Below are 18,730 nucleotides of genomic sequence, written 5' to 3'. Positions count from 1 at the left end.
AGCTGCAGCTGTAACATCAACGTTAATATTAATACTCTTGTTCTAATATATTATTGTTTCTATAGTAACAGCTCATACAGCCGATACAGCCGTTTGCAAATCATCTTACCAGCAGGAAATCACGCAGATTGAGTGTGTGTGTGTGTGTGTGTGTGTGTGAGAGAGAGAGAGAGAGAGAGAGAGAAAGACGCTTGTAAGGGAATGGCTGTTTATCACTGCTATAACGTAGGTGATAACAGGAACTAACTTGTCTCTCAGATATTCCACAACATTAAATCTAACTATAAACCATTAAAATGTGCAATGCATCGTTCATTAATAAATTAAACATTGTAATAGTTGGCAAATCTCTGTGGTATAATGTACTTTGGAGCAGCGGAGGTTGCAGCACTCGGCTTGTGCTCAAATATTTTCATATAACAGCACGGTTTATCGTGTGTTATTCCTCACTTAGTTCCAAATACGTTATAACTTCTGTAGTAACAATTGACATAGTAATCATTGGCAGGGATTTGTATGGTGGATGATCTGCCTAACCTAAGTCTAAAAACAGCTTTATAAAAGTGTTGGCATTGCTGATATGGTCAAGCTTTAAGTTAGAAGATGTCTATTTAACATTTATGAAAGGTGTCAGCAGTTTGTAATGGTCAATAAGTTTCCTACCCTGTGAGAGTCTTTTCGACAGACTTTGGACTTTAGGACTTTGCATTTTCTGGTTTCTTGTTCTACATTTTTCGTCTTTTTAACTTCAGGAGTGATGCCGGTGAGGGAATGACTGGTTACAGCTGTTGTAACTGTTATATAAGTGAAAACAGGAATTTGTCTCATAGCCATTCCACAAATATAAATGGTTAAAAAGCATGACGTGTTGTTATTAATATCATTAAAATCGCTGTGGTATAACAGGTATAAAACACTTTGGGATGTGTTGTTATAGGAAATAATCCACTTTGGGCTGTAACAGCCCCCAACTTCATATCGGGTTGCATCACACCACCGCATCATGAAGTATTCTCCTATAACAGCATGTCCTCTTGCATTTCATTCCATACAAACTATATCTGTGCCAGTCTTTAACAGTCATCATAATTCTACATAGCTGCAAAAATATGAAAATGGTCATTCTTCACTGTGTGGTGACAGAAATAAAAACAGACACTAATTTTACTCACTTGATGCATTTTATTGTTATTATTAAGATAAAACACACTTTTACTTACAAGTGATGATTACAGTTATGTATATTACATTCACCTTTATTTTACACAGAACTGTAGAATATTTTAAAAAAAACAAAAAAAAAAACCACACATTAAAAGGAGGCACACTCCATTGGGTTTTGTGATTGCCACTATTATGAGAAAAGATTGCATTTGACGTCACAGATTGCGTGAAGAATATGTCCTTAACAAGAAGATGCTATTTTTTTATGTCTAATATGTCATTTTATGACCATTATTGACATTTTTAAAGTTGATGTACAGATGAAGAGGTGTGTCTAAAACAGATACAGAGAGATGTTTTGTTTTGGCGAAAGTAAATATAATAATTTTCATTAGTACTGATCCAGAAAAAAAGAAATTCATATTGTTCACTTACTGTATACCAAAGTATCACAATCTACCAATATAGGCATCTAAAATTTACCTTAGATAAAATCGTGTTAAATTAAAATCACCATTTCCCAACACCAAAAAAGATAAAGGAACAGAAGAAAATTAGCACAGTTATTTTATGTGTCTCTATTTTGTGTGTGTGTGTGTGTGTAAATACACACACTGTATATCATACTGCATATATCAGTACAACCAGATCATGTACAATTACCAACTCGCACAACAACAACCATCAAAGTCACCTGAAAAAGACCTTCACACCCAAAGACACTCCATACAACTAGTTCTATGCATACACCACAAGCAAACACGACACAGTGGAGCTCACACATATATGTAAATATAGGAAGAATAAGAGAGGGAAACGCCCTCAGTAATGATTGTGACTTCTAAGGAAAATTGTAAAGATGCCAGCTAATGCCACACAAAGTTATTTTTATTCAGAGAAAAACTCGCTTGAGTAGTTCATAAATGTATTCCAGGTAAGACTAATCACATAAAATAGATTCATGGGAATTCTGGTACAAACAAAATTTATATAAAGTGTTATGTACACCCTGGATAGAGGCATTATAAAATGGGACAGCAAATATAAAGAAGACATAGTAAATACCCTGTTTGTTTAAATGTTATCTAAAATTGATTGTAAATAGTCTTTTTATATTAAAATATATTAATTAAAATATATTACTTTTCAAAACTACACAGACATTACAAACAAAATTTGCTTATTATCTGATTATCTCATTCCCACAATTTGACTTTGGTATATCACCAACAAAAATCTTTTAAAAACGTCTGAAGTACGAGGCAGAAATTTCACAAACATGACAACCAGGTGGATAACATGCACAACTTTATGTACATGTTCAGTATATTATATACTACAAACCTATCAGAAGATACCTGTTTATCTGAATAGGGACAGTCCAGTATTATACACTGCAAAAAAATGACCACTAAAAATATTTTGAATATAGTCAAATTATCTAGTATTTCTTATTATAAGCAATATAACTTGAAATAGACTTGCTGTATTGGCAGATTATTTTGCTCAGTTTAAGCATTTATTTCTAGAAAGAAGCAAAATTATCTGCCAATAGAACAATAAAATTCAAAGCTTGAAATGAGTGAAAAAAAAAGGCTTGAAATAGGTTTAATAATCTTATATTCAGTTCAGTGTGATCTTATAATAGGAAATACTAGATAATTTTGACCATATTGAAATATTGTCACTTGGTAAGACATCATTTTTTGCTGTGTAGTGTGATTTGTATCATAGATAAAAGGTCATAAAAAGTGGAAACAATTCCATTATTTACATAATAAACACAATTCATTTCTCACACACTGGCGTATATTAATCAATATTAAGTTTTGTTTTGTTTTGTTGTTTTTTTTAAAAAAAAACAAACAAAAAAAAAAAACAGCTGTGATTTCTTTTGAAAGTTTTAAAGAATATCTACAGTCTTGGAACTTCATTGTCAGTTCACACTCCTCACTGGTAAACAACATGTGAGTGTTTAGACAAATAGTGAAATGACAAAGACCTGGGTTTGCTCCTGAGAGGGAACATTACATTATTTCATTAAGAAGTGCTTTAGCTCCCATCATAATCAACTTACTCACAACATACTACACAGCGAGCAGTCTATTCAAGTTACCATTTTTTTTTTTATACAAAAGTGCAACCCTAAAAAGAAGAAAGATATAAGGGATTTTGATTCTCTCTTAAATTTAGATGATTTAGATGATTCTTTTAATAAATATAACAAATGTACAAATTATTGCCACTTTCAGTTACCAAAATAATCCAGTCCTTATATTCCATGATATACCAAAAAGTGATTGAAGATTAGTGCTAGCCTGTGGTATTTAGTCCCTTCTGCTCCATAAATAACTTCGTGTTTATATCTACCACTGATGCTACTCACATCTAAGAGTACCACGTTTAGCCTAGACATAAGGCAAGTCATTAAAATAATCTTTTTTTTTTTCACAGTAATTTTCAAAAGTAATTGGTATTTTAGCTGTCTGGATCTTTGCTTGAGTTACTAAGGCTTAAACTATTCAACAAAAATTGCTTTGCTGAATAAGTACATATTATTATTGTTGTTAGTGATCCAACAAGCTGCACAGTATTAAAAAAATAACTGATTTAAAAGGAAGCAAGAAAAAGAAAGGGATGGTCATGATATTCAGATCTACAAAAATAGTATTATACCATTACTTTCATTTCTAAAATTATATATATATATATATATATATATATATATATATATATATATATATATATATATATGACCAGAACATGACCAGCGTTTATATATTGCCACTCTTCAAGAAGTCTTGCATCTAGAACAAGGTGCTCAGTTTTCAGTAAATGAACTGAGAGGAAGTTTTACTCTAACATTGCACAAATTATGTACATGTACATACTAAATGTCTGGAAAGCCAGAGATCAACAGCATAAAAGCCAAACTCCTATGGACACATCAACACAGTGAGAAGTTCACCATTCACTTCAACATGTTCACACTTACTTGATAGTTTAAGTATTATCAACTTTAAGATCACCTTTGGTCCTCATCGCCATTATCGTACCACCAAGCAGGAGACACACAGTTTGGAGGGTCCAATGCAGTCATCATGACAGAAGGCCCCGCATCCCTTGCACATGATCATGGCCTTTAGCCGACAGTAGCATTTCGACTGGACGTCCTCCATTCCAGAAGCTTCTATGAAGGCCTGCTCAGGTGAGGTCTCACCCTTACCCTGATCGAGAAGGTGACCAGCAGGTATGGCAGTGACAGTCACGGAAAATGACATCATCCCCTCGCTGGTGTTCTCATTACTGCATGTAACCATAGGAGAGGCACCAGAGTCAGTGGTGCTATGATTTATTGAGTGAGGCATGGACATGCTGATAGTGCCACCATAGAAAGTACCCGTCATAGTGTCTTGTCCATCCTGTGACCTCTGTGACTGGAAGGACGTTACTTGTGGCTTACAGTCACTCGAATGATGCGGCCCTGAGATACCCTGTTTACTGGTGTCAAGGTGCAATCTTGGAGATATTTCTTTGGTTCTTGTAGAAGTGCCACCTTCTTCTTTGTTGGACGAACAACTCAGTGACTGAGACTCTAACTTTATTTGAGGACACTGCTGGTATCCTGGTGCATCATCTGGTCTTGTAATGTGAAATCCTTGCTGTTCAACTTTAACCCCAGAAGGGTTAGAATGCCCTTTTATAGATGCATGACGGCCCTCTTTAAGTTCTGCCCCTTCTTTCTCTTCTCCTTCCACGTTTTCTCTCTTTAGGTTGGCCAGATGAGGTCGTTTGCTGCTCTCAGATCCTCTGCCATATGTGGAGATATTTAGGAGATAGTGTCCTGTCATGGCGGGTTTGGACACCCTCTTTCGTCCAGTGAGGCCTAGTTGGAACCTTGGTTGTTCATTAGAGCTCTCTGGATATCCAAGCAGACAGGGGTCAAATTGGGACGGCTGAGAGATTCGGCTCTGCTGCCTTAGAACATGGAGAACCTTGTCCACACTGGTCCCAGGTCTGCCTGAATAATGCAGCAGTCTAGATCTGCTAATGTCCTCTGCATCTACAGGTTTCTCCTTCCCTATCCCTGATGTCCTAACAGCCAGGTTCCCTTTATCTTGTGCTACAACAGTCGGAGGCTGCACATTTATCTTGGAAGGTGGTTTTGGAAGAATCTTCTCCAGGGGAACTTCTTTACCTTGAAGGAGCTGAGCGACCAGCGGATTATTGGCAGGAATTGAGGAGCTGGATTTGATCACTGAGGTCCCTGGCAAAGGTGCCTCTTGTGCTTTCTGGTTGTATGCCAGCGCATTTGAAGGTGATATATGCATTCCACCAACAGAAAGGAGAAGATAATGCTCCTTCAAATGAGGATTTGATGCATGCTGAGTGATCTGGGAACCCAGAAAGGACTTGTTTTCTTTTGAAAAAAATTGGTTTGTGCTAGAGCTTTGAACAAAACTAGGGTCCATCTGCCCAGTAGCACCTGAGGAAGGAGATGTTTGCGAGAGAACTCCTGGGCTCTCAGGGACAGGAGACACGGCACTAATCTTTACCGGAGATGCAGATTGGCTTCTACTGCTTGCTGGTGAAAACTCTTCTGACAAGGACTGGACTGGGGAGGGTGTGGAGGTACATCCAGATGAGCTAGGTCCTGAAGTGGATCCTCTACGTGTTGCACCTGCTGCTGCAGCCGCCGCGGCACGCTGTTCCCGAGCTAGTTTGGCTTTAGCTTTGATGTCAGCTAAAGTGCGTGCACCGGTGCATCCTGGGCGGATACTGGGTGGTGTCAAAGGATGAGGAGTCCTTGGAGACACTTGGCCTGGAGCTCCAGGGGCAGACAGGATTCGTGACACAGGGATCTAGAAACATTTAGAAACAGCTTCAGCATCCAAAAGGAAATACATTCAAATGCGATATTACAGAAATGTGAATACGAAGTAAAAGCAAAGCCTACTTTAAGAGGTGGCACTCTCTGTTGTGCAGTTACTGAAGCCGTTGTTGGCGGTGACCCTTCTGTTGGGGGTGGGGGCGACCCTTCTGCAACCCGAGGTTTCTTCTCTGCTACTTCTTGCTCAGTGGAGAGTTTCCGCTTCAGTGACTCAGTGGTAACTTCAGACGCTTGTGACCCAACCCCCTCAACCGTTATAGACTCACTCTCTATGGTATCCTTTCCTTTAGAACTAGGTTCTTGAGGAGATGTTGGGCTATTAGTCTTGCTTTCTTGCACCTTTTCATCTACACTCAATGTTAATGGTTCCACCACTTTCTCTGCAGTAGGTGTAGATTCCTCCTGTGTCACAGATGCAGTCTTTGCGTTTGCGTTTGAAGATGCCTCATCAGAAGCTGAATGACTTTCTGTGACTGGATCAGCATGGAAGGACTCTGGTTCAGGATGGCTTATAGGCACTGATGTTTTCACCTCTCTGGATCTCAGCTCCTTGTGAGTGACCTCAACAGTGTGGTTTGGCTTCTGTGCTTCAGTGCTAGACTCTGTTTTTCCAGGCTGGGGTGAGTCTTTAGCTGGTGTAGAAGTGTTTTCAGTCTCTGTCAGCTCTCTGGATTCCTCAAGGCTTAATCCAGACCTGGAATAAAAATGGGCTTGATATAAATTTTACACTCCTCTCACTCCAACATACCCTTTGATCTGCTTTTACAAACATACACTTAGTAAAACAGACACACTTACTGCTCTCCATAGAAATTTTCAAAGAAGTGCTCTTTCCAATGCTCCACTTTCTTCTCTTTCTCAATCTCTTGCCGCATCCTTAGTCTTAACTCTGGGGTGAATTCACCTGCAGGAAACACCACATAACATATTACACTATGCATTGTATTAAGGTCATATTTTTTAAAAAATGTCTTTATTACGGATAAATCCTAGGAAAGGAACATACCTTCGGCTAGCCTCTCCTTCCAAGACTGTGCTGCTGATGTGAAAAACTCGTTGTTCAAAGCCGAACTAGTTACTCTCAGGAGTCCATCCATACATGACTAGAATACAGGATGATACTAAACTGTCATTGCAATAAGTGTAATACTCTGTTTTCTGAAATTTAATGACCATTTATCATCCTTTATTTCCACCATGACCCACAGCAATGGTGTAATTCTCCTATCTGTTCACATACCTGCTGGTCAATCTCTGGCAGTAGCTTCAGAAGTTTCTGCTGACACTCTGGGGGCAACATGGAAAATGTGTGTTTGTTGATTAAGGCCCGTAGATTAGTGTTTACCAGGATGGAATCAGGCGTCTCCACATCAATCTCACACTTGGTTCGTCTCAACTGGCCTAAGAAGGATGAGAAATGTCAGTTTAGACAATTGCTGATAATTAAATGGACAAAAACATTGGAAAAAAGTGTAAAAAAACATACGGGCGTTGAGCCGACTGGAACGTTGAGACATCTTCCTGGAACCGACGTTGTGGCACGAGTCTGCTTTGACAGAGGAGGAGGAGCTAGAGGTGGAGTTCTGGGGACTGGCAGGGCAACGTTCTGACTGTTTTAGCTCCCAGCCTACAACAGGCAGAAGCACAGATTTACAAGACAATTTAACTGAATATTAAATTAAAATAAATTATTATTTTTAGTAATGACACAACAAACAAACCTGACTAACACATCATAATATAAATGTGATGAATGAATATGGATTTGAAAATATATACTTGCAAATGTAATCTTCTAATAATCTATAAGCTGATTATATTTCATAAAAAAAAATTACAATGCATTAGAGAGCATACCAGTTTTGGAAGATGCTGAATCAGTCATATTTTTAACAGTTTTAATCAGAAGTCGTGGGCTGGAGGCTGTGGGGATCCCACATTGACGGCGCTGATTCCTCTGCTGCTGCTGTTTCAGAGCCTTAAAATGCAGGAGGCAGTGCTTTTCAATCAACAATGTTGTTAAGTTGCAAAACATATCTCATTCAATGATTCAAGGGTATGAAATTACAGTTTACATCAACATTTTTGTATTACTTCATTCATAAATTGCTAATGTTGCCTTATCAAATTTGTATTTATGTTTGAGTAATGAACTTATATATCTACATATACATTTTAATTCTTAAATGCATTTGATATGCAGAGTACACTAATACAACAGACCCTGTATACACATATATAAAAACTAAACAAATCTGTATACAGAAAGATAGAAGGAGTTGTAATATGTGCACCTGTTTAAGTGCTTTTTTGCTGTGTTTCTGGGATGAAGAGATGAGCTTGCTGCTGGAGACTGAAGGAGAAGAGCAGCGAGACTGTGGGGAAGATGGCTGTGACTGCAGATTCGCTGGCCCTAAGAAATAACAAGAACACTGCTTTCAACTTCTGCAAGTCGGCAGGCGTACACACAAACATACTCATACGTACTTCTCTCTCTCTCTCTCTCTCTCTCTCTCTCTCTCAGAGTTAATTAAGGTCACTTCCACTCAAATGTACAATATCGAATTTGTAACAGATAATTATCTTTTAAAAGTGCTGAGCTATAATTTCAATTATTCATGATGTGCATTGTGCTCTTATCAGTATTTTGCACCCTTCTGGGGGAAAAAAGCTAATGTACAATTCATTTGAACATCTGCCTGGGGGTTTTGAAAAAGCAGCAGAAAATATAGTGCTGATTAAGAGGCAGTAAGTACATTTTTTTCCTAAAATTCTAAAACCATTTGTACATTATCCATTTATTCAGTCTTAAAATGCAGTGATATAAAGATAAAGCCAGATATTAAAAATACGGCATAGGAAGACTGAAGGGCAATATTGAGAGAATTCAGGAAAAGACTTTCAAAAGATTCTGGCTGAAAAATACGAATGCTATACTTCTGTTCAGATGATTATTTCCTGTTCTTTGCAGTACTTGCATTCTCAAAAGTTTCCAACCGTATGTTAAAAAGCGCGCACACACAGATATTCCACTTACTGTATTTTGTGCAGTTGTCTCCAACTTTGATAGAATGCATTGTTCAGTAATATTTCTAAACTTTTTCAGGATATACTGAGCTAAATGCTCTGTCAGCTCAGTAGCTCTCTATAGTGCTCAAGTATATGTAGATGAGGAAGTGGTCTCTTTTTGCAGAATAAAAACATTTCCTGTTTAAAGGCTGAGTTGATCTATGTGACTAATGGGAACATAAAGGGAAAAAAACTCAGCTTAAGTATCTCCTACATACACTGCAAACTGCAGAGTACTAATCACAAAAAATTAAAGATTAAGCAGTTGCAGTGAGGTAACAACACAAACGTAAATGCTGTGTCACACGGTAAGACAGTTTGAGTACATATTGTCAGAATGTGCCCAATTGACATTTGTTATGACAGACTTATACACTATGTAAACTCGGTGCAAAAAGCATTTGGTCCGTTGCATCAGAATCAGAAGCTGCACCTGAGAAGTGCATGTCAGCTCTAAACACACAGTGATTATGGAGAAGATTCAGTACCAGACAGAAAATCACACCGGGAAAAACGTGTAATGCAATACACAGATGGTACTAGGAAAGCAAAACCTTTGTTACATTGCTCTTACATCACTTAATCTCTTCAGTGAAAAGCAATCAGCAGGGGATTACATTTTTAAGAATTGAATGCTGACTTTGCAACAGAAGTGAATATAATTCCCTGTTGCACTGCTTTTCATTTACGTATACATTTACATTTATGGCATTTAACCGATGCCCTTATCCAGAGCGACTTACAGAACTGCTAGTCTGAGATTAGTTAGAATAATGTAAGAATACATTAGGTTAAAAACCCTGTAGGGAAGGTTTGTACATTATGAAAAGAAAATAAACAAGAAAAGGTGGGTTTTTTTTAATAATAGATAAAAAAATGTGCTAATTCAAGTGTGGTAGTGAAGAGATAGGTGGAGGTAGGGGAAGTTCATGCCTCCACCTGGGTGTCACAACAGAGTAATGATATATGTCTTCCTTGTACCCTGAGAGATGGTGGATCCAATCAAGCAGAGCTAGAGGCTCCGAGGGAGCGTAGTACAGGGCGGGATACGTTATGTGCTTTAAGGTAGGTGGGCACTGGACCTTTTAGACTTTGTAGGCCAAAAGTATTTTCAATCAGATGCTAGCAGCTACAGAAAGCCAGTGGAGCAAGCATAGCAATGGGATGATGTGGAAGACATCAGTCCATTGCACTAGTATCACAGTGAAATGCAATCACAGTCCAACTGCAATCTTAAACTGTACTCAAGGGCGTGGCTGTAATCAGAGAGGGAGAGAAGGGCCTGAACTTTTCTAGCATTTGCCAACCATATAAAAGGACCCTTTATAGCTATACAGATATACAGATATTAAAAAAAAACCCTGTATAGGTATATAGTCCTCTCTGAAAGTATTGGAATGCCAAGGCCAACTCTTTTGTTTTTGCTATATGCTGCATAAACAACGTTCAGAGCCATTGCACAAGCACTGGGCATAGCCAATACAACAATTCGGAATGTGGAGAAAGAATTGGAGAAAGAAAGGATCTGCTCATGATCCAAAACATATGAGCTCATCGGTCAAGCACAGTGGAGGTAGCGTCATGGCTTGGGCTTGCATGGCTGTTTCTGGAATGGACTCGCTAATCTTTATTCATGATGTAACTCATGATGGTAGCGGCAGATTGAATTCAGAAGTTATCAGAAACATTCTGTCTGCCATTTTACAGTATAATGCATCCAATCTAATTGGGAAGAACTTAATGCAGCAAAACAATGACCCGAAGCACACTTTCAACACAATAAAAGACTTCATCAGGGGGAAAAAGTGGAAGGATTTAGACTGGTCAAGTCAGTCATCAGACCTTAACAAAATTGAGCATTCATTTCTCCTCCTGAAGAGGAGACTGATGGTAGAAACCCCCCAAAACTAACAACAACCGAGAGTAGTTGTGGTACAAGCCTGGAAAAGCATCACAAAAGAATCCAAAAGTTTGGTGATGTCAGTGAGTTGCCGGCTTGATGCAGTTATGGCAAGCAAGGGATATGCAACCAAATATTAAATGTTATTTACTTTAATTTATTTTAAGACTATTTCTTCCTACACTTTTGCTCACCTAATAATTGGGTGGTCTGACATCAAAGGTGCCATGTTTTAAGTTGTTTAACACATTTACGTGTAAATATCAGGAAATGAAAGCTTAAATTCTGATCTGTTGTCTCATATTCGTTTTGATGTCTTCAGTGTATAGCAAAAACAAAACAAATTGGCCTTGTCACTCCACTACTTTCAGAGGGGACTGTATACTGGTTTCTTCTATTGCTTTTCTATCTTCTCCAAAACTAATACCCATATATTGTCCTTGGTGTTGTATTAGTCCTGGTCTTCTGCCCGAGCTACATGACCATGTCTAGCATTTGTACTAATTTGCATGAATTGTAATTTGCATGAACATGACTGTGGACACAATAATTAGGAATCATTAGTAAGTTAAGACAGTGATGTACCTCTTCTCTTCCACCTTCCTCTACTGCTCTCTTTGCTGCTGCCACTGGTGTTGTTTTCTGTGTTCCGTGTATCAGAAAAATTATCACTGCTGTCTTCAGAAGCCTCCTCTGATAGCTCTTTCACCACATCCGCACTGTCCTTCTGCTTAAACAGTGTGTACAGGCATACAAATGCACAGACGTCAGAGTCTGGTTTATCTTAATGAGTCACTGTGCTTCTCTTTAGATTAATCACAATTACAAAGTGTGTGTGCTATGCATAAACACTCAATACTGACGATCATCCACAGCAAACACAATCAAGACAACAATGGCTTTGTTTTCAGTCTGAGTCGTGCTTTGCCACTAGCTAATTGAATGGGTGGTGCGATGGCACAGTCACACGTACAACTAGTGATGAACATTGCACCAGGGGTTATGAAAGATCTGGTTAAGCACGTTATGTTGTAACACATCTTCCTGTTTAGGACCTTTGTCATAGTGAAGGATGTTGCATTTTCTTCTTAAAGCTGCCCTTAGGTTTTGGTTTCAGTATTATGCACAGTCACCTTCAGTGTATAGACTCCCATTCGACCAGGGACTTTGTAGAAAATCCCCTCCTCTCCCCGGGAGTTTGTGTGGAGCATGGCGTTGAGGCAGGCAAGGGGGGAAGTCCCACTGCATACAGTTATGATAAGATAGCACAGTGTAACACAGTGTATGTGCACATATATTGTACTACAGAAAATTCTTTTAAAGTAGAATTCATTTGAAGATATATAGCTTTGGTTTAATAAGCACACACAAACAGCAAAAAAGTAAGCATTATTTTAAGAACTAACATGCGAATAATAATTTACCTATGACAGTACTGTTGTCTTCTTAATATTAAAATATTCTTATTCACACAAAAGTATTGAATAAAACTTCACTAGACAAAAATAATAGATGAAGTTCTAGTAATCTATTAACAGTTAATCTATTAATCATGACTTTTGTACCATAATGGCAACTGTGAAGGTTATAAAGTTCTCTTCAAACCATACTGCTGAAAAGTCTTGGCACAAAAGCTCATGGTCGAGAGGTACAGACTGGGATTGAAGGACAGGGGTGAAAAACCAACAAGCATAACACAAGAGCAGAATAATCGTGACTCTGCCTCTAGTCACTGTCATGAAAAAGCACTAATGTGAGAGCTACAGCCAGTGAGTCTGCTTTTAGTGGGTTTTTAACGCCCTTGCATGCTGTGTCAATTAGGGAATGTTAATAGCATGCAAACGCCTGCTATACGGAAATTAGTGTAAGAAAAAAGGGGGATAAACTCTCATATATTCTTACCTTCTGGAAGAGAAAAGGATCATTGCAACAAAAAAGAAATGTATTAATCAGAAGTGGGTGGGTGCGTGCGTGTGTGTGTGCGCGCACTAAATGTATCTGGCCTACACAAAATGTGAATGAAATAAAATTAATATGAGAATAGAGGATGATAACCTCACCTTATCTCCTTGAGTCGTTCTCGCTGAATCACCTGCAGGATCTCTTTATGACTCATTGGTGTGTTTGGGTACTTCTCAAGCACCTGGGAAAAAAGAGGAATGGGGTGGATCAAAAAATAATGCAACCCAAATACAACAGAATTACAATATCAGAGATATCAGCAAAGGTGGCCAAATCACTAACCCTAGTACCTGGAACAAGCAGATTACGTATCCAGGCTTATAGTTTTTCATTCGCAGTTGCACAGCGGACTATCAGTTTCAGTAGACTGTTCATATAACTGATACCTCTATCAGAGACAGTTCTCCGCCACGCCACCAGAGGGCACCCTCCCCTGAATTTTAAACACTTCCTCGTTGGTCATGCTCATTTCCTGCCTACACCATATATTAAAGTACACAAACTTTACACTAACTGCGAAGTCTTGCCATTTGCTTGTCACGTAGTAAGTTCTGTAAGTAAGTTTTCTTTGTGTCAACTCTTGTTGTGTTCATTGACTATGACTAAATTTGCCTTTTTGACTGTGTATTACAGCGCTTATATTGTGTATGATCCCGAACTGCCCAGTGTTTCTTTTTTTTTTGGATTGTGGACATTGTTTTCACCGTCTCGCACATGGATCCTCACCACCCTCTTGAGTCCTCCTCTTTGTTACAATAACAGTCAGCAGCATTTTTTTACTTCACTCATCTGACAACCACTGAAAGAAAAAACTCTACTCCCTATTGACTTTTGCAAACGAAAACTTTTTATTTGATAGGTCTTGGTGGCACAAAGCAACTCAGAGCCACGGACCTATTAATTAGCTTGAACGGATGCCAGACAACATTTTCAGAGTAAAGGATGTGGAAAGAGTGAGAAAACCGAGCAGTACAGCACAACACAAAAACTGTTATATAAAGAGGCATTCACCTCACATTTAAACACTTCACTGAATGAAAATGATAATGCGTACCATACTCAAGTAATGCTTTTACATAGGATGAGAGAATGTGATGAGAGATTATGGCTTTGGCTTGTGCGATAGAATGATTTAATTCTACACGATATCCACTGCCATGATATCCACTAAGGTTTATGCTGATTACACTGTATTACCAGACCTGCAAACCTTTATGCATTTTGCGTTGTAGATAGTTTTTTCTCCTCAATACAACCAGAGGTGAGCTAATCTAGAATGATTTGCACAGGAGTTTTTTAACTGACACTGCCTGCAAGCCTCACCCCTTCCTCTCCCTTCTCACATGTTCTTGCTGTCATGATAAACATTAATAAGAAATAAAATCAATGTGTTCAACATAGGTAATATTAGACAAGTATATATTTAACATCAGTTATGCCCTCCCATACTGTCGTTAAACCTGAAATGGTGGAAATTCTCATTTTCCTCTCTTTTTTAGGTCATCGATTCTGGGTGATTAAACTGGTGATTGTTGAATCGTGATTTTTTTTAGTAGTAAATTGCAAGCAGGGGAAAAAATCACAAAATTGGACAAGCTTAATAAAGCTAAATAAAGACGTTCCCTCCTAGAGACTCATGTACTTGTTTATTTTCCACAGTCTGTATTAATGCACATAACTAGATTGTTGTACTTTTGAGTTAAAAAAAAAATCTTACTTGCTGCCTTTTAGCCTAGGTAAGTGGGCCAACAGGCAAGCACAACATGGGACTGGGCAAGCACATCGGAGCTCTGACTTGCCTTGTGGGCTAGCTAATGAATTTCTGAGTTATCCACCCCTGGTTCAACAATAAATTCACTGATATACTGTAGACTAGCAAGTTCTTGTCCTTCATTTTATTTTGCTTTAAGCTACTAAACAGTTGCTTACTCCCAAAGTATCATATGAGTGTTCTGAGATGTTTTACAATTGCTGCTGTGAGAACATACAACGACTAGGATATAGGATTACGGGGTGTTTCTATGAAAATGCTAATTCAAACATATCGCTTTCTCCGCTGTGTACAATGTATGATCGATGTCTGTGAGTGTACGATCAATGCCTGTGCTTCGCTGTGGTTTGATTAATGCAAGCATCTCTGAACTGCAGCTTTGCTTTCATTATGAGGTCAGGCAGTGGAGTGGTGCCGGTGTTCTTCTCGCCAGCTGTAACAGTGGGGCGGAGAGATTAGTAATACCATGACTTCAGCCAAGCATGATTCATTTCCTTTGTCTTAGACAAGGTGAAAGGAGACTGTCTTCGGAAAATACAATAAGCTGTCGCCTAATCTATCACTGCTTAGTTTCAAGTTCTACACAGAATGGTGAAGAGTACCGGTGTACACTGTTAAAAAATAAATCTGCCAGGAAAAGTTCTTTAGAGCAAAGGCATAGAAGAACCTTTCAGTATATGTTTTTTGCTAAAAGTGTTTACAAGGCTCTTTGCGGAGAGATCTAATTAATCAAGTCATCTTAGCACCAACAAAATGGTTGAAAAATCATCCCCTTAAAGGTGGACTTTCTTTACCAATGAGGATGTAAAAAGTAAAACTTCTTTTGCACTCATACACCATTTATGACACCTTTAATTTAAAAGCAGGCTTTCCTTTTATTTCACACTCACACAGACATGCATTTAAAAAAAAAAAAAAAACTAAATGACCTGCACATTACTCTTTATAATTAACATGCTATCTTCAAAGGGATCTATGATTTATTTTGTATTGAAATTCTGAGTCAGGTTTTTGACACGTTGGTCTATTTTTTACTTTGGTTAATGTTTTTCTACTTTACCCACAATGCCCTTTTGCTACCCGCTGACCGGCACTAGTGGGGATTACCCTTCACTTCATCTCTACCTAAAGAGGCCAATGCAGCAGCATTTAGTCCTTCAGCCTGTCTAGCTCTCTCACCTACAGTGCTGCCACATTTAACTAGAGGTCATAACTCGTTATTCCTCACCCCCGTCCAGGAAAAAAAAAAAAAAAAAGAAATCTTGGAATTCCTGCTCCAATGGAATGGAGTTCAGCAGGTGAGGTCAAATCAACAAAGCTGCCCACAGCATCAGCTGTGAACAAAGTGGCACTTCTTACCTGTAGATGAGTTATGCTTTATATACAAGTATTTGTTTTAGATAAATCAACATACAGACATATTACCTTGTCACTGTCACATTATAGGACTGATTATACAGTGCACTGTTTTGAGGAGAAACATATACATCATATACACATGTTAAAAATTACGAGATATAACAAATAGAGCATATACCTGTGACTGATTTGCCTCTGTTCCCAACAACCAATCACTGATCGCCATTGTTTACCAACAACCAATCACTGATCGCCATTGTTTCCCAACAACTAATCAATGATCGGCATTGTTTCTCAACGACCAATCACGGATCACCATTGTTTCCCAACAACCAATCAATGATCGGCATTGTTTCCCAACAACCAATCACCGATCTCCATTGTTTCTCAACGTCCAATCACTGATCACCATTATTTGTCCCATCTACGCACTTCTTTGTTGTTCTTAAACTCTATTATTGGGGTTATTTACAAGTAATAAAAGTGAGTTATTCCACCCATAGCTGTTTCTTTCATGTCTATTTCCCAAATACTTACTTCCACTGCTTCTCTTTCTATGAGTTTGTGATAGAAATAATACTATTACGTCCTCAGAAAATCTGCTTCTTCATGCAACACGTTAGTAACGATTCCACAAATATGCAAATTAGTTCATGACGTCTACTGGCGAATTCTAAAGCCTTTTTAAGCTTGCATTAGCTACTTTCCCCTGAAATTAGTTGGTAATGCTATTCTATAGGGCAAGTGCCCTTACAGGATAAATAAATTAAATAGTCAGTTTTTGTCCCATTTGAGATAAAAATGGCAGAAATTGAGTTTGCCACCTGGTTCACTCTGGACAACTTTCACTAATGCTTTTAACAAGTTGTCCACCAGGTTAATTTTCCTAAACAACAAAAAGCATTAGGTTTCATTTAAAAACTAATTCTCATTTCACACCTGCATGAAAATTCACTTGTAAATCTCCTTAGCTTCCACTTACGACTACAGCATGACATGTTGCTGGTTAGCTGGCTAACCGTGTACAGGCTAACTCAATATAAGCTATTAAAATGCTTCCTAAATTAGCTGACATGATTCACCAATAATATAAACGCTCACTGAGAATGAAAACATTGCAAAAACTGATGTTTTTTCTTCAAAGTGTCAATGAAAGTGCCATATTTTAACTAGCGAGTCGAATTGGTAATATAAGGTGTCTGCATCTTTACTAGCTTAGCCTAGCATAGCTAGCTGGAGACACAAACGTCATGCGCGTTGCTACGTCTCCGGTGGTAACATGAAAACAGTCCCTGTTTATAAAAGTTTATAAACTGAACACATTTGCAAACTGAAGGAACAAATCCATGTGAATAACTGGTGTACAACAAATAAATATTATGGTCTGTTTATGTTTTTATCCACAGTCAGGCCCTTACTCGGGCACTCAACACTCCGCCTGCAACAGCAGGTCATGAACTCATAAACACAGTTGTACCAGGTATTACTTTCCCCACACGCATTCTGACAAATCCTGCCTTCTCGACTAGGATTGACTACTCGTTCTGTCCACCGATTACCAGTGGGCGAACAGCCGTACAGTACGAACTGCTAGCCAATCCCAACGCAAGACTCAGGATACAGCTACCCAATCATCGCACAGGAGGCGGGATTTGTGGGAAAACGGGTGGAAAAGAACAGCGCTTATGGAAGTGTGAGCGCAGAGCGAAAACAAGCAAAAACAAACGCCCAGTATGATATAGATTTACCGTTTTTGCCGCCTCTGCCCATGTCCTCCCCTTTTTCTTCTTTTGTCTTTCTCTCATGTCTGCGGTCGGTTCCCGGAAATCGACCTAACGTGCGAGTCTGCTCCTGTTAAGATGGAAATGTTGCTTCACTTATGGTGCGAGTCCTACCATTTCTGCCATATTGGGTCCTTACTGTAAGTAGCAGGTCATGTGACCCTGGGCGTGACGTCACCTTACTGTACAATGCATGTCCAGGGAAGCTGCTTAAGCACAATACACTAGGTTTTGACAGTAAAAATTTTTTTTTCATGTAGGTTAATGTGATTTACTTCTTTTCTACATTGTTCTAGATTTGATAGCTGTGTCACTTCAGTCTTATGAATGAATTTTTTATTTTTAAAACCTAAAGATGGTGTGAATGCTTTTTCTATGCCCTGAGGTTCTCCTAGGATGATCTAATTTCCTTTGGTATTTTAGATCAAGTTTAATTTCAGAACATGAGCCTTAATACAATATTGCGTATGCTTTTATCACCTTCATAACGGACCACTTCACCTGAAATATAACTACAGAAAGGAGTTGAGGAGTTGGAGCAGAAAGGATGGATTTGACTTGACATGTGCCAAATGTGATGAATTAAAGGGTATTGTATCCTTGTGTCCTCTAGAGGTCGGTAATGTTTTGACTGAATAAATATTTCATCATGACTCTTACTGATCAGTAATAGCAGAAAATCCTCATCAGTGGTTAGATTATTATATGCTATTTAACTATACATCATGGGACTGCAAGTCATTTGTTTATCATGCAGCATAACCATTTACTGTTGCCACTGCTTGTATTCAAGTATGACATTACAGGACTATACAATACACACGTAGACAAAC

The 18,730-nt window shown here is 38.4% G+C and overlaps 1 protein-coding gene across 3 annotated transcripts; it reads right to left on the bottom strand.

Moving 5' to 3' along the window:
• Positions 1 to 3,920: 3,920 nt before the first annotated feature.
• Positions 3,921 to 18,612, bottom strand: asxl2 (ASXL transcriptional regulator 2). Of its 3 annotated transcripts, none has more exons than XM_026933910.3 (12): positions 17,865 to 18,612; positions 13,085 to 13,167; positions 12,158 to 12,266; positions 11,610 to 11,754; positions 8,350 to 8,468; positions 7,913 to 8,033; positions 7,542 to 7,682; positions 7,296 to 7,456; positions 7,062 to 7,158; positions 6,854 to 6,959; positions 6,122 to 6,749; positions 3,921 to 6,026 (listed from the first exon to the last, which is right to left on the bottom strand). In XM_026933910.3, exons 1-12 carry the CDS (start codon positions 17,919 to 17,921, stop codon positions 4,212 to 4,214), a joined length of 3,582 nt encoding a protein of 1,193 aa, XP_026789711.3. In that variant the 5' UTR covers positions 17,922 to 18,612; the 3' UTR covers positions 3,921 to 4,211. The 3 variants fall into 3 exon arrangements, with proteins under 3 accessions (XP_026789711.3, XP_026789712.3, XP_026789713.3); XM_026933911.3 differs by having other exon boundaries at positions 11,610 to 11,751; XM_026933912.3 differs by lacking the exons at positions 11,610 to 11,754; positions 12,158 to 12,266; positions 13,085 to 13,167; positions 17,865 to 18,612 and adding an exon at positions 9,093 to 11,588.
• Between the last annotated feature and the right edge of the window lie 118 nt (positions 18,613 to 18,730).

Source organism: Pangasianodon hypophthalmus, chromosome 10, assembly GCF_027358585.1.
Source record: "Pangasianodon hypophthalmus isolate fPanHyp1 chromosome 10, fPanHyp1.pri, whole genome shotgun sequence".
In the NCBI taxonomy this organism is placed as follows: domain Eukaryota; kingdom Metazoa; phylum Chordata; class Actinopteri; order Siluriformes; family Pangasiidae; genus Pangasianodon; species Pangasianodon hypophthalmus.
Note: the sequence above shows the minus strand (reverse complement) of the source record. Positions and strands in the feature narration are given on the sequence as shown.